The 20,351-nt window shown below is 36.2% G+C and overlaps 4 protein-coding genes and 1 pseudogene across 6 annotated transcripts; 3 read left to right on the forward strand and 2 right to left on the reverse strand.

The window, feature by feature from the left end:
* The first annotated feature begins 59 nt into the window (after positions 1 to 59).
* ARP2 (actin related protein 2) lies at positions 60 to 5,433 on the forward strand. 2 transcript variants are annotated; one of them, XM_011100618.3, is made up of 15 exons: positions 67 to 351; positions 617 to 727; positions 1,076 to 1,210; positions 1,332 to 1,403; positions 1,504 to 1,582; positions 1,796 to 1,845; positions 2,206 to 2,309; positions 2,409 to 2,477; positions 2,549 to 2,612; positions 2,695 to 2,763; positions 3,207 to 3,290; positions 3,374 to 3,432; positions 3,953 to 4,019; positions 4,427 to 4,510; positions 5,160 to 5,433. In XM_011100618.3, the coding sequence occupies exons 1-15, from the start codon at positions 310 to 312 to the stop codon at positions 5,238 to 5,240; spliced, it is 1,170 nt and encodes a 389-aa protein (XP_011098920.1). In that variant the 5' UTR covers positions 67 to 309; the 3' UTR covers positions 5,241 to 5,433. The 2 variants fall into 2 exon arrangements, 1 of the variants encoding a protein (XP_011098920.1); XR_849054.3 differs by lacking the exon at positions 5,160 to 5,433 and having other exon boundaries at positions 60 to 351; positions 3,374 to 3,439; positions 4,427 to 4,500.
* Positions 5,434 to 6,160: 727 nt separating this feature from the next.
* On the reverse strand, positions 6,161 to 7,079 carry LOC105177453 (Pollen Ole e 1 allergen and extensin family protein). The gene is made up of 2 exons (XM_011100619.3): positions 6,728 to 7,079; positions 6,161 to 6,641 (listed from the first exon to the last, which is right to left on the reverse strand). Exons 1-2 carry the CDS (start codon positions 6,894 to 6,896, stop codon positions 6,304 to 6,306), a joined length of 507 nt encoding a protein of 168 aa, XP_011098921.1. The 5' UTR covers positions 6,897 to 7,079; the 3' UTR covers positions 6,161 to 6,303.
* A 2,292-nt stretch (positions 7,080 to 9,371) lies between these two features.
* LOC105177454 (uncharacterized) lies at positions 9,372 to 11,664 on the forward strand (annotated as a pseudogene). The gene is made up of 3 exons (XR_016067251.1): positions 9,372 to 10,977; positions 11,078 to 11,303; positions 11,391 to 11,664. The product of XR_016067251.1 is annotated as an uncharacterized LOC105177454 (transcript).
* Positions 11,665 to 14,354: 2,690 nt separating this feature from the next.
* Positions 14,355 to 17,191, forward strand: LOC105177517 (GRAS family protein RAM1). The gene is made up of 2 exons (XM_011100703.3): positions 14,355 to 15,408; positions 15,518 to 17,191. The coding sequence occupies exons 1-2, from the start codon at positions 14,404 to 14,406 to the stop codon at positions 16,637 to 16,639; spliced, it is 2,127 nt and encodes a 708-aa protein (XP_011099005.1). The 5' UTR covers positions 14,355 to 14,403; the 3' UTR covers positions 16,640 to 17,191.
* A 72-nt stretch (positions 17,192 to 17,263) lies between these two features.
* MUB4 (membrane-anchored ubiquitin-fold protein 4 precursor) lies at positions 17,264 to 20,351 on the reverse strand. The gene is made up of 3 exons (XM_011100621.3): positions 19,797 to 20,351; positions 19,052 to 19,222; positions 17,264 to 17,821 (listed from the first exon to the last, which is right to left on the reverse strand). The coding sequence occupies exons 1-3, from the start codon at positions 19,924 to 19,926 to the stop codon at positions 17,766 to 17,768; spliced, it is 357 nt and encodes a 118-aa protein (XP_011098923.1). The 5' UTR covers positions 19,927 to 20,351; the 3' UTR covers positions 17,264 to 17,765.

Consider the following 20,351-nt stretch of genomic DNA (forward strand, 5'->3'; position numbering starts at 1 on the left):
TGATTGAATGAGATGGGATGGGACATCCATGAAACGCCAATCCTATTCTCATTCTGCTCTCTACTCTCAACACCCAATTATGTATTTTCTTATAAATAATAGTAACTGTACTGTATATAGAGGTAAGTAAAGTAACAACCGTGGGTAGTGCAAGACGGCGTCGTCCGCACCGCAGTTCAGCTGTCATAAACTCTGTCGAGTAGAGAGTCTAGCAGTTGCTCTTCTGAGATTGCTCCGATTTAAAGGAACATTGGTCAGTGGAATTGGTTATGTGAAAGATCGCCTGCTACGCAAGAGGAGATCTTCCCTATGGACAGCCGGAACGTCGTCGTTTGCGATACTGGCACCGGCGTAATTACCTTCCTCCCCAATTCATTTTTCTTCTCAGTTGATCCTACATCTTTGGGTTTATTGTTGGTGTTTGTTGTTTTGCTAGTGATGAATGCTGTATTCCTGGAGTCAATTCTTTGATTTATTTTTTTCAGTTACATTATTAACTTAACTTACGAGTTTTTGACAGTCATGAATTATATATGTCTAGTGTGAATTGTTTTGGTTTTTTGTCAATCCTTCTTGTTAACCTTTTATTTTCTTCTTTCTACTCTGATGAATGCAGTATGTGAAGTGTGGTTTTGCGGGTGAGAACTTTCCAACATCGGTGTTCCCTTGTGTTGTTGGAAGGCCCATGCTTCGCTATGAAGAATCTTTAATGGAACAAGAGCTCACGGTTAACTAATTGTTCTTTGCATTTATCTACTTTTGGATAGTTACTGAAAACTTCAGCTACATTGGACTTTAGTTTTTCCAGAGAAAATGCTAAAAGAGTGTACTTTGTAGTTTTTACAGAAAACATGATGAAATGTTTGAACAGATTTGAAGCTCTAGAATTTGAATTAGATACACTTTGGTTATTAGTTGAACAGACTTTTCATCAATTCAACTCCAGGAGCTCATCCTATGGATCCAATGTACTGTTGATATTTTTTTGTTCTTATCACGTGTGAGAAACAAATTTTCTGTTGCACTTTACCAACTTGTTCTTGATGTTATAGAAAATTTTATGTTCTCTCTATAGGATATTCTTGTTGGGGATGCTTGTTTAAAGTGGCGGCATCAGTTGGACGTATCTTATCCAGTAAACAATGGTATTGTGCAAAATTGGGATGATATGGGCCATGTCTGGGATCATGCATTTTTTAGTGAGCTAAAGGTTCTTCTTCTGTACCTCCTATGAACCTTTATCTGTTAAATATATTCCTGATATTTTTCAATTTTTGCAGTCTCAATTCAAGATTTAATGTTAGTTTTCATTTATTTTACCTTGTCTGAAGGTAGATCCTAAGGAATGTAAAATTTTGCTGACTGACCCGCCTCTGAATCCATCTAAAAACCGTGAAAAGATGGTGAGATGGCTTCTTTTGCAATTGTATAATTAGATCTTTCAACTTGGAATTCATTACTGACCGTTTGCATACCTAAATTGAATTTTATCTAAATTTTCAGGTTGAGGTTATGTTTGAGAAATACAATTTTGCTGCTATTTTCATCCAAATTCAAGCTGTTTTAACGTTGTATGCTCAAGGTACTTTTAAATTTGAATTGCAATTAAATGGTCTCTATGGTGTATTTGAGGTTACAACTACTGTAAAAGTGGTTTGGAAGGAGATTACGTGAAATTACTCCCTGGGGATGCGAAGAGCAAACTAGATGCATTTGAAAGAATCTGTGCACACTCTTAATTTTCCTGTTGGATAGGCTAGTAACTCGTATTCAATGTTTTCTTGTAATGATTCAGGTTTGCTTACGGGACTAGTCATTGACTCTGGCGATGGAGTCACTCATGTGGTGAGATTTCTACAATGTTATAATATTCTGTGCTTTAGGCTTGTTAGGATACTTCATTAGTTATGCATTTCTTAGTTTGATTACGTATATTCTTGTGTCTATTTGCTGAATGATCTATACTAAAAAACTTAGAAGAAGATTGCCTGTAGTTATCTCTTGAAGAAAAGGGAGAAAGAATATTGCTTTGTGAAGAACAGACCATTTTTGTTGGTGAATGGACAATTAAACTGAGGACTTCATTTTGTTGTTTGGTCCGGTCTAGATTGGTGTGCATTTAGCTGGGACCAGTGACTTATGGACGCTATTCTACTTTGAGAAAGTGATGGTTGAGGATCGTGACATATGAAACTTGTTCCCCAGGTTCCAGTGGTTGATGGATACTCATTCCCTCATCTTACAAAGAGGATGAATGTAGCAGGGCGTCATATAACATCTTATCTAGTTGATTTGCTTACGAGGAGGGGGTAAGTTTTCTTGACAATTCAGAACTCAGTTGATGCAATGTGTTGGCTTTGCTGTTATATGGAACTTTCACATTAATGCATATGCCGTTATCGCTTCAGGTATTCTATGAATAGAACTGCTGACTTTGAGACAGTGAGGAATATCAAAGAGAAGCTCTGTTACATAAGGTGAACTAGCCTTTGCACTTTTTGATGCTTGTGACTTGACATACTGGTTTTACATTGTCTAGTTTGTACAGCTACGATTACAAAAGGGAATATCAGTTGGGACTTGAGACTACCATCCTTGTTAAAAATTATACTGTAAGTTCAATCGCTTCAAGTTCTTATCGTTTACCAGACAGCTGCATTCATATTTAATTGTTGATATAGCTTTGATAAATAGCTCCCAGATGGAAGGGTCATTAAAGTTGGCACCGAGCGTTTTCAAGCACCTGAGGCTCTTTTCACTCCGGTAAGTATGTTTCCACCATTTGAAAGCAAATATAGTGGGCTGCACATGCGAGTCAATTATTGGTTTTCTGGATTGATACTGTCGAGTTGAGGAACACTTGTTCCTTTTTACCAGTTGCATATTTGCTTAATTTATGAGTACCAAAAAATGCCTGTTAATTGATTTTATCTTTGTCTTCCAAAACATACAATTTGTGGGATAAATAAGAATCAGAAGCTTCTTTACTCTTGGAAAATTATTCAGGACATATTTGTGAAAATTTTGGTTCACATTGACCAATTATTCCTCTTCTGAGATGTCCAGATTTTTGTGTACTTAGAAGATCTTTCAGTGTGCTTGTCTTGTACGGGTTTCTTGTTTAGCATCGCTTTTCAGTGGGTACTTCATGCTGCTATAACCACGCATTATGACTGCTAGGATATACTCTGTTGTAATTCATGCAGGAACTCATAGACGTTGAAGGAGATGGAATTGCTGACATGGTGTTTCGTTGCATTCAGGAGATGGACATTGACAATAGGATGATGGTAGTGATAGTTCTTTTAACTGCCAGATCTTTATGTAAAGCATTCTGCAGTTGGTCATGCAATTAGAATCCTTTATTTTGCAGCTCTACCAGCATATTGTCCTGAGCGGCGGGAGTACAATGTATCCTGGATTACCTAGTCGGTAATATGTAATATACCTTCACACTTTTGTGAAAGACTTGCTCTTGTTTCTCAATATAGTATTATTCTATCAAGAAAGTCTGTTTGCTGATTCCTTCGAGGGTTCATTGGTGTATATTTTATCCTCTGAACTTAAAGGCATGCACTAGTATCTTTCCTTTAAGAAGGCTGAGCTGACAAAGGTACTATGCAATCCTCAATGCTGTACATGAGGACCCTAGTGCATGCCTTTCATGGAATAGTTGATATCATGAAGGATAATTATCCTCCTTTGTTATCTCTAAATTTGTTCTATTACTTCTTGAGTTTCCTACATTTCATAATATATCCAAGTTCTTCTTGCTTGTTTGTTTGTGAATCTTCTGACAGATTGTGCTTGTTATGACTCTTTTAAGTTGTTGTCTGTTGTTCTTGCTCCTTCCTTGTGGACATGTTGAGTACAAGACTCGTGGTTTTGCTATCTCTTGCTTCTCTCAGAAATTTCTGCTTTAGCATGCTTAACCTGATCAGTTTTTCCGCAGGTTGGAGAAAGAAATTTCGGACCGTTATCTTGAAGTTGTTTTGAAGGGAAATAAGGATGGATTGAAGGTAATTTAGTACTAGTTCTGCTTATAAAATGGTGTCCTTCTTCTGTTGAATACTGTAGAATTGTATGCCACTTTTAGCCCCCTCCCCCTCTTTCAAGATAAGTTAATTAAACTTAATTATTCCATTGATGAATTATTGAATTTACATTTCTGGGAACCTTGGGAGCAAAACAGAAGTTAAAATAACATAATTATATATGTCAAGTGACAGCATGGATTTGCTCTATTGCTGGTTTTAACTGGATTACAAGTTCTACAACTTAGATCAGACACCTATCAGCATAATTTGCCTGCACATGTTATCTTTTACGAGAAATATCATATATAGATACATAATAATTTTGCAGGTTGAATCTCTCTGTTTTCTATATAAATAAATGATATTCTTTATCTTGTCGTCTGACATAGAAATTAAGGCTGCGGATAGAGGATCCACCACGGAGAAAGCATATGGTGTATCTTGGAGGTGCAGTTCTTGCAGGAATTATGAAGGTTCACATTCTTTAACCCTTCCACCAGTACATACTTAGGGCATGTCCACATGACATGCAAAATATTGTTCCTTGCTTTAATAACTCAAGGTTAGTCATAAGAGGTAGTTTGGTGATGAAGTAGAGGCATGTCACATGATCATGGAAATTCAGACACATTAATAACTTGCAAGGAGTATTTTTGAACTTCTACTACTTAAGAAGTAAGCATGTATCTTTTCTTATATTGTTTTTTTCAGTGCATTTTTTTTGGCTCCCGGCTATGAATTAAGATAAGGGATCATATATAATATGCTCTGCTAGTTAAGGCACTAGCCACTCAATCTTTTTTATATTCAAAGAGACTCAGATGTGAATAGTTGGTGTGTGGTACTTGGCTGAGGTAAATGAAACTTGATGTTGGTGTTGCAGAGAGGCACCTAGTATTCCTAGTTGTGCATAGCATCACTTTCTGTTGAAAAATAGGGAAATGCTCTCCTGCTAATAATTTGTCAGTGGAAGTGCCTATATTTATGAATCAACTACATCTTTTCCTTTTTTAATAGGACTTTTCCAACTTGACAGTGGATTGGTCTTTTATAAGCTCTCTGTCTCCCAACATCCAGAGGAGTTAACATGATAAATCTTGATATCATGTAATTACATTGCAGGATGCTCCTGAGTTTTGGATCAGCAGACAAGATTATTTGGAAGAGGGAATTGCTTGTTTAAGCAAGTGTGGCCAGGCATGAGGAATTGTCCCGTCATTTTTTTGACTGCGTGCAGAATTTTTTTATTTTGAAAAGAAAGCAGTAAAACTTGAAGAATCCTTGTATTCAGCTGGAAGTGGGGTTGTATCTTTGACAGTATCGAGCTGTTTGTTTTCAGTGAAAATGAGAATTGTGTTCACTTGAAAAGTCTGCTATATAATACTCTACTGCTGTATATTCAGTGTCAAACACATAATATGCATCTTCTATTTACTTCAAATATTTTTACTCCTCTGCTGACTTGTAAGACTACAATAAAATCATAAGCTTCCAATATTCATGAAATTTAAGTGCGTGCAAGTTTCGTGGATGTGTTACATTGAACGATGTGATTTGATGTCATTTGTAAATATTCACATCAAGATTTCCGTTTCTGTTCATCTCTAACATGGTTTTAGGTTTGCCATCCGGCCATAAAGACATTCCAAGAACAGGTGGAAGTGTAAGAATTATGCAAAGAAAAATGTCAGATTTTAGTGATCCTGGAACTTTTCGAATAGTAGGGTATACCATCAAATCTGATCTATGTATATGTGGATTGTTCCTTTTAACTATGAATGCACTTAATGTTTCAGTTTCACGGACAACAATGCTTTTCTATGTCAGACGTAACAAACATCATTTGCTTTGGACATCCTTCTATTTAAAATTGCCACTTCCCAAAAACTTAGCACTTCTGCTAGAGAAAACAATGACATTCTCTATGTGCTAAGTAAAGATGCAGACAGTTTTCAAGTTTCGGGTATATGACTTTTAACTCTATGTTCTGGGTCCTAACGCGGATTACCTTCTTGATGTATGTATGTTTTGTGATGAAGCTATCAAATGTTAGAAACAAAACCAACAAAAGAAAAATCTTAGATCAAATTATCAGATTCTACTTGAGATCTACACATATATGATGAATCAAACAAGCAAAACGCATATATATATATATATATTCATTTCATGAAGCTCTCGAGTAGTAAAAACAACTTTGGTAACAGCTTTAAGACGAAGATAATTTTCTAGTAGATAACAAAGCAAGAAGGCTCCCATTTGTCTTTTACTTTCCACACAAGGCAACGTCTTTCTTGGATGGCCTATAAGTCAATGCGTTTAGGCTGTAAATACACAAATTGGCTTGTCTGGACTTGACTGAGATCTCATCTGATGTAGTTCGAAAACCTGGGATATTACAGGAAGAAGAAGAGGTGGACACTAGGCTTGCTCTGCAAGAGTTCCCCACAGCTTTGTCTCCAGCACATTGAACTCCATCAACAGAGGGTACTTCCAACTTGTAGATTCCATGCTTATTTGTTGTTCTGTTCACTGAAAAGGAGATCTGTTCAGTGGTTCTTGGAGAAATTGCCTTGAACATGCAATCTATTCTAACTTCAACACCTGTGTAATTAGGGCAATGTATATTAAAAAAATAAAAAAAAAGTAAATATATATATATATATTACTCAATAAATTAAGAAGGGTACCTGGCAAGAAGTAGCTATGCTTGGAGAAAGAGTTGTTGGAGCAGATATCACAATAGACCATTCCCATGACAGTGATTTGGGGGTTAGAGTTAGGTTTTGCTGCTTCAAGTTGCAACAAGAATGAGAGAGTGAACAAGGAGGAAAATACAAAGAAGAATTTGGAAGCCATTGCAGCAACTACTGAAAAAGCCAAGATTGAACTCTACACAAACTTTGTTGTGTTTCTGGATACCTAATTAGTAGCCTAAGCCTATGAAATGGCTGCATTTTTATGATGTTCACTATTTTCTCATGCGTGTGTGGATAATGAATGCCAGTTGTGTTTGCTGTTACTCTCTAAGCTAAGAGTTGAAGCACCTTTTTCCTATGCATATAAAACAAATGCATGTGAATTTCCTTTGGCATATTGTGGAGTAGATGTGTAGGAGAGAGAGAGATGAATGAGAGAGTCCATTTTTGAGTTGATGGATTCTTTTTTGATAAAGTTAATCAACATGTTCTGACCTGAGAAATGGCATAATTTTCAAGATTCTTATGATGGCTTTCAAAGATTTGATGTAAATCTTTTGTTGTTAGAAAAAGAAATTGCATAAGAAGTGATATTAATTGTAAATGGAAAAATCATGTGAGGTTTGAATGGGGGTTCTAATGATGAGAAAAGTTATTGCATTGAAAATATTAATACAACTTTTGATGTGGATATGGTTTTTGGTGTGTACTGACAAATATTCGTGAGTGTAGTAATTGCCGGTTTGTGAGCCTCTGCTGCTTTCTTTCTTTTCTTGTTGGGTGAAGGAGATTGGCTGCTGAAAGTGGTTAGGCATAATATCCATAATCCATAAACTTAGTTTTTGTTCTAATCCAAATCAGCTATATCAGAGATTGTGACTTGATCAAACTTATGGATTTTTGGCATGACAGATGGAATAACACAATTCTCCAGAATCGCCAATCAAATCCGGACCTGCTCCTACCTGGGCTCTAAGGCTACCACTCCTTTTGGGCTGAGTTGGCATCTAAAATTAATCAAGTCATCAAATTCCCATCTACCTCGCACTCATCATACTTCTTCCTCAGCCCAGCCCAAGCCCCTTATCTATTTAAATTAAAATACTAAAACAACATGCCCTGTTTAGTTCGTGCAATTATGCATAATAAAATTATTTATCATGACTAATCATACATTTGATTAATATTATTAGAGTCTGGTATTAATATCGAGCCCAATCTTATTAATCACAATGTATGATATTATGAATCAAGTCTATTTAATTGGTATAAGTAATCCTATAAGTTAAAATTATTTTTTTCCCTAATTTGCCCTTGGATTCTCCCCCCCCCCCCCCTCCTCATCTCCACTCTCTCCCCTCTTTCTCCCATTTTCTCTTTCTTCTCCCCATGACTTAACAAATGGTTATTTTTCCCTTTTCTCCCATCTCTCTCCAATCCGAACTCGATAAGATGGTGAAATTTAAGGATTTTTATTATAAGATGGTGAAATTTAAAATGCCTTTGGATACACACATATATATGGTGAAATTTCATTGTATCATGCATGTTAAATCCACATGATAATATGATATGGTCATTAATTAACCTCAATGTTGAGTGCTACTTTTTCACATGACTTGGAATTGGTCTTAATATATTGAGGTACGGTAGAAGCAATGAAACCAGGCCACAGACGTTTGCTAATTCTTAGCATGTAATGTTCCCAAAGCCAGCAAACCAAAAGTTGAACCCAGGGATAAATCCAATCCACCTTTCCATACTTATCCATGCAAACAAAAATAAATAAATAATTGGATGCAGCAATCATGTTTTCAAAGCATATATTAGTAATAATGCACTTAATTTGACGGGTTTGTGCTTAATTTTATTTTAGTACGTGGAAAAGTGGAAGTGGGACATATGCATGTGTTTTGGGAATTAAGACAATGAATGAAATTGGTATATATAGGGATCATCAATTATGTATGGAATTGAGGTTGAGGTTTTATGAATAAAATTGATGTTATGGATTCAAGTTCTACAGCATATGTAGGTATTTGTCTTATTTTATATGAGTTATTGTAATTTATTTATTATTATTAACTATATTGATTTATTGGTTGATTTGCGGTATTGCTCAGTCTATCGAGATGAATTATTGTAATTTATTGGGATAATTACTTTACATTGTCCTCCTATATTAAAATTTGGTAGAATTATACGTAGAACGTTTGTAATTTGAAAAATTATATCTAGTACATTCAAGGTTTGCTGTTATCTAACATATATGCCCCTCAATTTGGCAAAATTTATCGAATTTCTTGATATTAACAAAAAAAACTGAAAAAAAAATCGACATTACCATCAATTGACACATTATTGGCTAATTTCAAGTCAAACAAATCTTTTTTGACTAAACTACTCTTTACCTTTTCACATGCATTACCATGTGACGATATATAAGGGTAGTTTGGTTAAACCTTAGGGCCCCATTTGGTTCATATGTTAGGCATGATAAAATTATTTATCATGACTAATCACATGTTTGGTTAGTATTATTAGAACCCGATATTAATAATTTGTCCGGTGTTATTTATCATGATATGTGGTATTATTAATCAAGTTTATTTAACTGGTATTAATAATCACATGAACTATTATTATTTTTTTTCCTAATTTATCCTCAGAGTCTCTCCTCTCTCTCTCCCTCCCTCCCTCCTCGTCTCCACTCTCTCCCCTCTTTCTCCCCTTTTCTCTATCTTTTCTCCGTGAGAACAAACCCACATTCCTTTCCTTTTCTCCCATCTTTCTCCCATCAAAACCGACGAAATCTCTTTGTTGCTGGCGAACGATTGTAACAACGAAGAAGAAAGTATTAACTCGTAAGTTTATTATCAATCCTACCACTATTCTCTCCTGATTTTTCTGTTTAAAGTGTTGGTTTTTTATTGTGATTGGATTATTAATGGCATCTTGAATTTCATGCTTGTCTGGATTTGGAATTAGTTTAGAATAGGAAATGAAATTAAATTAGCTTCCTTTTTTGGTGGATTGGGAATTCATTATTTAAAGACATTTGGATTTTGGTTGGTTTTGGATAATGTCCATTATCTGTGCGTCTCGTATTTCCTCGACGAGACATTTGCAGGAACTTTCAAGATAGCTAGGCTATTTTGACTGAGCTGTTGTGCACCTTAGTCTCTGAAAAAGGAGTTTCTTGTATTGTAAGGCCCTTCCAGCTTTCAGTTAAGTCGATTTTCCTTCTGATCCCTGTAAAGTGTTGGTGTAATAGAGGATAGAACAGTCACACTTGTATTTTTTGTTCTTTTTCTCTCATCCCCAAATAAGAGAATGTGTTCGTCTGTGTGTGTGACAGAGAGAGGGAAACTTACTGGAACTCTTTATCTTTTCCTCTCTAAAATAGCACAAGCTTTAATTAATTATTTTCCTCATTTACATTTGCTTCTTAGTCTACTTTTGTCAAGCTGGTTCATTGCATATGAAGGAAAAAGTATCTACACCGCTGTAATACTTGTACAGAGGAACACTGCCTGTATTTGTTAATTAAAGAAGCATCAATTGCTGCCCCTTTTGCTGATAATAGAGGCAGCAACATTGCCTTTATAATATGGTATTCTTATTTATTGTAATTTGTATTTTTATCTTTTATATTTGCCAAAAACTATTGGCACTATCCTTAATTATATTTTTCGTCGTGTGTGACAGATTTTTTATTGGGGTGACACTTTCAAGAAAAAAAGTGGGGATATACCTGGTCTTATAAGAGATTATGCATGAATGTGTAGTATTTTTGAATTTAATGTTATACCAATTAAAGAATGATAATAGTAGGAGGCGTAGGCAAAAAGAAACACTAGTTAAATATGTTATGGCAACTATGATTCCTAATCAAATAAGTCATTTGAAACAAATGATCAATGTTACCAATAATGCATGTATCATTAATTTGAGAATGACAAGAAATACATTTTTGCATTTTTGTTATTTGTTAGAACATGTTGATGGATTAAATGCATCTAGGTGGGTCACGGTGGAAGAAAAAGTGGCCATGTTTCTTTCAATATTAGCACACCACAAAAAAATAGAATAGTAAAGCACGACTTCATAAGATCTGGGCAAGCGGTTAGCCATTATTTCCATGTTGTGCTTAATGCGTTCTGAAGCTCCATCGAATTCTTGTTCTTGAACTTGATCCTGTCGCGGATGACTGCACTACCAATACATGAAAGTTTTTTAAGGTAACCATTTGGATTAATGTTTTCTAGCAGTCGTGTATTTAGAAGTTTTTATGTAGATGCGACGAATTTATGTGATTATTTTTTCTTCTTTGTTAAATAGGGTTGTTTAGGCGCATTAAACGGTACCTATATCAATGTGTTGGTACGTCAAATTGACAAAGCAAGGTATTGGACAAGGAAATATGAAGTGGCGATGAATGTGCTAGGAGTGTTTGACCGAAATATGAAATTTACTTATGTTTTGACTGAGTAGGAAGGATCAACAGCTGATCCTAGAGTTTTACGAGATGCTGTCATTAGGAAGCCAGGGTTAAAAGTGCCTAAGGGTATTGTCATCTTACACTTTTTACACTTGTCCCGACATAGATTACACTTATGAATTAAATAGTTTTTGCCTTGTTCTTATCTAATAGGCAATTACTACCTTTATGATAATTGATGCACGAATGCCGAAGGGTTTTTAACTCCATACAAAGGTGCCAGATATCATTTGGATGAATGGAGTGATGGTCGTCACGCGCCGTAGAATTATCAAGAGATCTTTAATATGATCCATGCTAGAGTAGAGCACAAAATGTTATAGCGATTGAAAATTTTACAAAGCAAAATGTATTATCCTATTACTATTCAAAACAACATAATTTTGGCATGTTGTCTTATTTATAATTTTATAACGTTAGAGATGGATATTGATCCTATTGAACACCTTCTTGATGTTGAGAACTTGGAGTTACACCATGAAGATGAAATTGATATCATCGATAATGTGGAGTCCACACCTGAGTGGTCCAAGTGTAATACAATGAAATTTAAGAAAGATTGAGACTTTTAACTTACAGCAAACATCCTAGTGACATGGTAGGGCATGAACTATATTATTCTCTCGATCCCAAACAACTCTAGCAGTGTCCAAAATTATTTTAAAAATATTATATCATCGTTTGAACTTTTTGAACCATGTCTGGCAAACATTATAGTTAAATTGTGTACCAAATGTATCATTCACCACCCTACGAGCCATCAAAATTGCATGAAATGATTCGTCCCCATGACTCCCATTCCCCTTTTTGGCTTCTTCTACTAGTACCTCAATAATTTTTTTGTCGATACTCTTGGTCCATTTGGCATTGTAGAAAAACATCTCTTGGTAGTGCTCAACCCTTCGACTCGTCATTTTAGAAAATATTCTGTGTAAGTGATAATTTTAGTTAAACTACTTTAAATTTTTGTTTAAATTCTTAGTCTGGCAGTTTTTATATAGAAAATTAATGTGTGACAATGATGAGAACGTCAAAATATTATGATCTCATATCAAATCTGCTTTCACAACAGAAAAATTGACATATCAAATTTTATTTTATGATGAAAAGATTTGAATGACAACAAAATCACAATACGTATCAAATTATTTGAATAATCAAGATATTTAGGTGTGAAAAAAATATAAAAATTACATAAATACATGTTAAGATTAAAAATCTGTTGACTTTTTCCCCATTTGGCTTTTTTGTTTTTTGTGAAGTTTGCATATGTTTAAAAAAAATATTTTAATTACAATAATTTAACAATAAAATATAATAAAAAATATTGCTTCTTTCTTCTTTGGACATTTGAAAAATAATTGAGTTTTTGTGTTTAAATTACTCAATTGAAATACGTATTTTTAACTTCGACTTTATATAGATATAGACATAAAAAGAAGGAAATATTTCACAAATTAATTTTATTTTAAGTAATTGTATTTCAAAAAATAATTTAGTGAATTTTTTTTAAAATAATTCACAAGTTACAATATAAAAATACAAATACCTTAAAAATGAATACCCTTTATAGTCTTTTTATATTTAATTATACGGTTATAATCATTTCAACCAAACACCATATTATATTATCAAATGAAATATCTCATATGCAATGTCTCAAACCAAACATCATATAGTGTAAGATAGGATTAATAATCATTCAATTTTTTATCTTATTACATGAACCAAACGAGCCATAGGAGTATTAGATATAATTTTTCAAACCATAAAGGTTTACATTTAATTATACCAAATTGTTGAAGTGGATAGTGTAAAGATCCCTTATTGATTGTTATTAGTAAAAGAAAAAAGAAATAGAGAAAATTGAGGAGGACGTAGGTGAATAATTTTAATTAGGTTAAAATATATATGAAGGAATTAGAATAGAAGAGAGGGATAAAGACAATGAAGCGGAAGCAAAAGAGAGGAGGAGGAGGACAAGAGCTTCCATCCTTTGGCAAATCCAAGGAGTAGGCGGCGCCCCCCACGCTACAACACACGATTTCTTCAATGTCCAACTTCTTGTCCCCATACTCATCAAATCTTCTAAATTTAATTATATATAAGTAAAAAAATAAGATAATGTTTGACTGATTCTTTTATGTGAACTAAATACTTCATTTATAATATTTGATGAGATTATGAATTCAAAAATTAATATTGTTGAATGAGGTAGTCATGCACGATGGATATCCAAACTTGTAATTAAGGGTTTGGTACTCATTCAATGTATTGTAATTGGAAAAAAACTCAAAATCAAGAAATACAAAGGAAAGAAGAAGATAGTAGGAGCAAGTGATGAATATATAGTATGTTCTCCTCATCATCTTACAAAACTACATCTGCATTTTACCAACTTCATATATATCCATCCTCATCAATTATATATACCCATTCATCATCTAATTATGAGTTGCATGACGAATGCATGTAACTATATATATGACCTGTACTTAAAACCCAATCTCATCACATGCATGCATGCATGCTTTCCATCTCATTCATGCCTGCATACCAAACCACATGCATGTTCTCATTCTGCATATATATACACACACACATTTAAGTGGGTTACAATTATGTTTGATTAAAAGTAGGAATTAATAAATATTTGGTTTGGAGGGATTTGGGAGCACCTCGATCGATGATTCTTCTCTTGTTGGGAGTGGGCCGGCCCAAGGAAGCTGGGGCCCATTCTCTCTTAACTGAGAGTAGAGTGGGACCAGTTGGCTTTCTTGTTAACAACAACCGTGGCATTGGCATCCTATTCCTATCCTATCAAACAATGATCGAAGATGACAAAATTATTGCATCGAGAAATTAGAAAATTTTTTGGATACATAGGTGAAAAAAGCTACTGAGGAGGTGCTTCATTCGCTAACCTCCAATCCAATCATGTTTGAATCATCTGTCCCCACTCCCCCTTTCTCTTGGACAATCTGGCACACTAGACAAACCACTTTAGGACCAATAAAAAGAGATGGCAGCACATTTCTCAGCTTTAAATTTTCTTGATTTTTGAACCAAGGAAAAACACCCACCCACCCACCCACCATATGGACTACTAATCCCACTCTCTGTAATATATATTATACGCATAAAAGTTAATTCTGTTTGTAGCAGCATGGGGAGTCTCACCAAGGGTGAGAGTGGAAGCATCAGCACTGAGATTGGGAACCTTAAAATTTCATTGCCAAGTGCAAAAACTGAGAATTCTTGCACAAAACAAGAGCCCACATCATCATCTGACGGCTCATCAGTTTGTCAAATCAACAAGACTTCTTCATCATCAGACTTTGAAACTCATAGTTTAGCACATACAAACCTCAACACCTTAATCCCAGTGCCAAACCTCAACACCTTGACTCCAACAACCCTCACCATTCCAGCACTCAAGTTCGAGGAAAATGGTGACATCGAAATCCAGTCCCCTGATTACTCCTTGTGGGAATCCATCTTTTCTGATCAATTAGAGGGCGAGTTCATGGTTTGCTCTCCACAGGCCTCAAACTTATACAATTATAACTGTAACTATACTCATCAGGCAATGCACGGGCAGTGTCTCGTCGCGTGCTCGCCTCCACGCTTTTCGTCCCCACTCGGGCCTCACAAGGGAAAGGGATTGAGCCCTCTCCACAGGGTTTTCAACTCCCCAAACAATCAGTTCATGCACGTCGACCAGGTCGAGAGCCTTTCCCTGCCCGCTCTCGACAGCCTGTTGGATGATACTTACGATAAGGACGATAACTTCATGGTATTTTCCCCAATGAAGCTAACGGGTGGAGGGGAAGTCTCGACGGACTGTTACAATACCCTGACTGCGGTACCTGAGCTCTTGGAATGCTTGACAATGCCTAATTCAACGAGGTTTTGTCAACAAGATCAAGCTAATTCTGTTCAGGGAAGTTCACAGATGAGTCAGGAGAGTGGTATTTATCAGGTGGGAACTATTGCAACTCAACCATTATCCCAACAATTGCAACAGGAAAGGCAGCAGGAACAAGAGCAGCATCTAGCACCACGAATCCCACCAGCAAGGATACAGAAACAACAACAGCAACTTCATCAGCAGAACCAGCTGCAGAATATGCATAATACCTTGATGCTGCCAATTCTTGCACCTGAGGAGGTGATAAAACTGACTGATGAAATTAACAGGAAATTTTGAGCCAAAACAATCTTTTTATAGAATACTAAATATTTTATGTCCTTGTGAATGTGATCATGTGAATGTACAGGAGCAAGATAGTGGATTACAACTTGTACACCTCCTTCTCGCTTGTGCAGAAGCAGTATCAAAGGAGGACTACATGCTAGCAAGGAAATATCTCCACCACCTAAATCGAGTGGTCTCGCCCCTTGGAGATTCCATGCAGCGTGTCGCAGCTTGTTTTACGGAAGCACTGAGTGCAAGACTTGCCGCTACCCTTACAAATAAACCGAGCACATCTAACTTGAAGCGTTTCAATCCCATCCCTCCAGACAACCTAGAAATCCTCAAGATTTATCAGATCCTTTATCAAGCCTGCCCCTATATTAAATTTGCTCATTTTACTGCTAACCAGGCAATTTTCGAGGCATTTGAGGCTGAAGAGCGCGTACACATAATTGATCTCGATATCCTCCAAGGTTACCAATGGCCTGCATTCATGCAAGCCTTAGCTGCCAGGCCAGGCGGTGCCCCATTCCTTCGGATAACGGGAGTTGGTCCTTCCCCGGAGTCTGTGAGGGAAACTGGGAGATGTTTAACTGAACTGGCTCACTCTCTTCACGTCCCATTTGAGTTCCATCCTGTTGGTGAAGAACTTGAAGACCTAAAACCCCACATGTTCAATCGACGGGTGGGTGAGGCACTGGCTGTTAACTCGGTTAACAGGCTTCATCGCGTCCCGGGAAATTGTCTCGGGAACCTGTTAGCGATGATAAGAGATCAAGCACCAAACATAGTGACAATAGTTGAACAAGAGGCCAGCCACAATGGACCCTATTTCTTGGGCCGATTCCTTGAGGCCCTGCACTATTACTCAGCAATTTTCGACTCATTGGACGCGACGTTTCCACCTGATTCCGCACAGAGGGCTAAGGTGGAGCAACATATTTTCGCACCGGAGATAAGAAATATCGTGGCACAGGAGGGGCCTGAGAGGACGATGAGGCATGAAAGGCTAGAGAAATGGAGGAAAGTCATGGAAGGAAAAGGGTTCCAAGGGGTGCCGCTAAGTTCGAATGCAGTGACGCAATCGAAAATATTGCTGGGACTGTATTCTTGTGACGGGTACAGACTGACAGAAGACAAAGGTTGCTTGCTTTTGGGGTGGCAAGACAGATCTATTCTCGCTGCTTCTGCATGGCGATGCTAATTACTGGAATTGCTCATACGTGTTTTTCTTTAATTTCCCTCACCGTAATATTGTTAATTAGATTATTTTTCATAGTTATTTTAATATATATAATCCAGTCCAACCACCCATATAAAGTTAAAGCCCAGAACAAACGAGGAAAGGAAAGAGAGTTATTAATCTTTCTTTTGTATCTAGAAATGAACCTTAGGATTAGGTCAAATATGTTAATTAATTCACGCATGATTGGCTTAATAAATCTTTACGATCATTTGTTTATTATGTACTTATATTATGGATCTGACTCCGCGTCCTGATATCTTGGACTACACGAACACTAGTAACATCAGCTCAAACATACAGAACAGGCTTAGGCCATAGAACCAATCAATCCACTCAAAAAGGTTTGAGGTCGATTTTGTGGCATTTGGCAAATATTCATACCCAACTAGTTAAAAGTTAGAGAACCTACAAGTGTTTGAACAACCTGTACAACTACTTTTGTCGTAATCAACAACGCATCGCAGCCTAGAATTTCATATATTTACAAGTAGATCCAACAAATGATTTAGGTTTAGCCAGCGGCAAGTCCAGAAGGGTATCATATCTGCCCACGACAAAACTAGAGTAACCAAAGCTACCACGTAAAAGAAGAAACTCATTTTCATTACAAGAATGTATATATTTAACAAACAAACAGAAGGAGAAAATGGAAAGCTATGCACCATATGCATCCCAGAGTTTAACAAGCCGCATCGTTCCTTGGGAATTTCAGACAATAGCAGCAACAGTTTCAGTAAGAAGTTCACATACAGCTCTACACAACGGCAATAACGACGTTTTGTATTCACCAGAAACCCATGCTACTGTAATTGTAAAACCCTTTCGAGGGCAATAGACCCTACACACCTTGTATTCTCATTGTACATAAAAAAATCTGCAGCTACAAATGTACACGAAGCAACAAGCTTATAGAAACACACAATACATGATGACAAACCACCGTTCCACAGAAATGCCCTTGTAACATACACTGAACAATGAGTATTGTACTGTTTACAATTATTGTCTTTCCTGACTTCTCAATCTAACAGTACAGGTAGCCCCTAGAAGTCCCACAAGATAATGCCGAAACAAACTTACACTCTCACAATATGGAACAAGAACAGATGTTCTTCTTAGGAGTCTCATCAACCTTCTTCTCTGTATACACAATGGCAATTTTCAGCAACTAAGCAACTAGATTCGAATGAGAAAATAAACGATTCAATGATAGCATCAACAAAAATGAAATTGCTATGTTATAGCTCATTTTCACAAGGCAATGATAAGTAAGATTTTAGCAAGCCGTCAAACACCATTAATAAATTTCACAACACTGATTTCTACTGGGCCAAGTACATGTAATCCAATCAAATTTCAGGTTTCCTGTAGCAGTTAAAACTCAACTAGTACCAGTGTACCAGAGGCCAAAATCGATAATAGCAATGACCAACGTAAAGGAATTTACATACGTACGAAATCCAGACAATGCCTGAAAAAATAGGACCTATTTCATGTGTGCTGTTAAAAAAAATGCATGTGGTATATGGATGGATTTATTCAGGGACAGGATGAACCTAGGGTGAAGTAAGAGTGGATGTCCAGTATACGTTATGGAATAATATAGTGGAATGAAGATGAAAAAAATGGCTAACCATAACCTTGGACCAAAAATTGCACAATTCGTAAATTTCAAAATGTACCTACATAAACATATATATTTACATATAGCAAACATGAATTTACATATGGAGTACATGACATAAATACGTTGAGCGTGTTGCAAAAATTCTCAACTTATTTGAGGGTGTTCCAAAAATTAAGATTTTGGCTTGCTTTGGGAATAGACAAACTCAGGGGAGCAAAAGGAATGGCCAATCCAACAATTCTTTGGGATAAAGATTTCCCTAGCAAAGATTTCCCATTTCCTCAAACCAATTGCACCTAATGCTTCCATAATAAACAAACATGATAATAGAATATATATTATTTCAGAATTATATATATACATATATATATATATATATATTTAACTGAAAGTTACCCAGTGGAATCACCAGAAGAGCAAACCCATTAGTCATAAATAGAGAAGTACACACAAAGATGGGAGAAAGGAAGTTGGAAGGGCGGACGGAGTCAGGGGATAAAAGGGGGGGACACGTAATTGGGTAATGGAATTAGATTTTGCTATAGAGACCAAGACAAACAGAAAACAAGGTGCATAACCTGCTTCCCCACAATAATCAAAGACTAGAGTTAAAATTAAGAATGTGATCCCCATTTGGAAAAGCTCGCCAATCAAAAATCACAAAGTTCGGAATTAATGTTTTGAGCTGTTAAATTTAAGGCTACCGAGCAATACGAACAACCCTTGATAAGTGAAAAAGTTACCTGTCTTTGCCTTAGCTAAAGATGGCTGTACAACAGCATGCATGGTGATAACTCCCTTAGGTAGCTCCCCAAATGGCATCTTGCACTGTGCAACAGTCTTGTTATTTTCCAAAATTTTCCCTGCACTTATTAATTTCACGTCGTTTGCTGCCTTTGGTGCAATTTTCTTATCTGAAAATAAAGACAACTTTCATGCTGTCAAACTGTATGGTAAGTCTCAAATGTTTAGAAACTAACTAAGAATAATTAGCTCATATACCAAGTGCGAAAGCCAAAACTTTTAAGACGAAGTAATCACATCCCAAATTGACAAGAAAAGAAATGAGGTTTACACACCAAAATGCTCTGGTTCTCAATCTTTAAAGTTCAACTTATATTCAAGTCAATCATTCCTTCCTCTTAATCTCGCAGTTCTCTTTAACCCTACCTGAATAAACGTTTTGTTTTCAAAAAGAAAAAAAAAATTCAAAACTTCACGCGTGCTCAGCATAAGAAGTAGTATTAGTGTAAAATGAATTAAAGGGAGCATGTAATCCCCAGAAAAATTACACTAGTTTCGACTCATAACTTAAAGAAGTTTGATCCTAAAAAATGCAAAAGAAACGCCCTTCCGCGATACCCAATGGTCCTCAATTAAACACGTAAAAACAAAAAAGAGTAATTTCTAATCATGTACATACACGCACGCTAAATATTGATGTGCCAATAAGAATAGGAATACAGAAAATTGAAGTGGTAAACAAACCTTTAGGCCACTCGGCCACAATTCTCTCCTTAAGCATAGCAACGGTAGAGGCTGGGGAATATCGAAAAGGGCCGATATCTGATCCATCGTACAATCTGAACTTGAGCTCCACCAAATCCTCCTCCGGCATCTGTTTTGTCCCAAATATTCAAAAAAAATCTAACGAACCAAGGCGGGTATGTTTGTTTTTCCAACAAACGCTCGGACAAGGAAAAGCCAGCAAAGTCCAAAATTGAGCTCCAATCAACCGGAAATTCTTTGAAATTGAAAGAGAAGAGAAATTGAACAGGGGTTTTGAAATTGAGAGCGTGATACGTTGTTCTAGAGTTGAAAATGAGGAACCCTAGACCAGATCTTGATGATTTACGCGTCTGTATGTGCAGTGCGATTCTCTTTTTTCTTTTTTTGTTTTCTTTTTATAGGTTGAGTTTTTCTTTATTAGTATTTTATTATTATTTAATTAAAAAAAGGAGGAGGGTTTGATTGGGTTAGGGTTGAGGGTGTTAAAAACTGTAATTTTGTTGTGAAGGGGAAAAGTGAGAGTGAGAGTGAGAG

This window comes from Sesamum indicum, linkage group LG9 (genome assembly GCF_026168435.1).
Source record: "Sesamum indicum cultivar Baizhima isolate 11 linkage group LG9, ASM2616843v1, whole genome shotgun sequence".
In the NCBI taxonomy this organism is placed as follows: Eukaryota; Viridiplantae; Streptophyta; class Magnoliopsida; order Lamiales; family Pedaliaceae; genus Sesamum; species Sesamum indicum.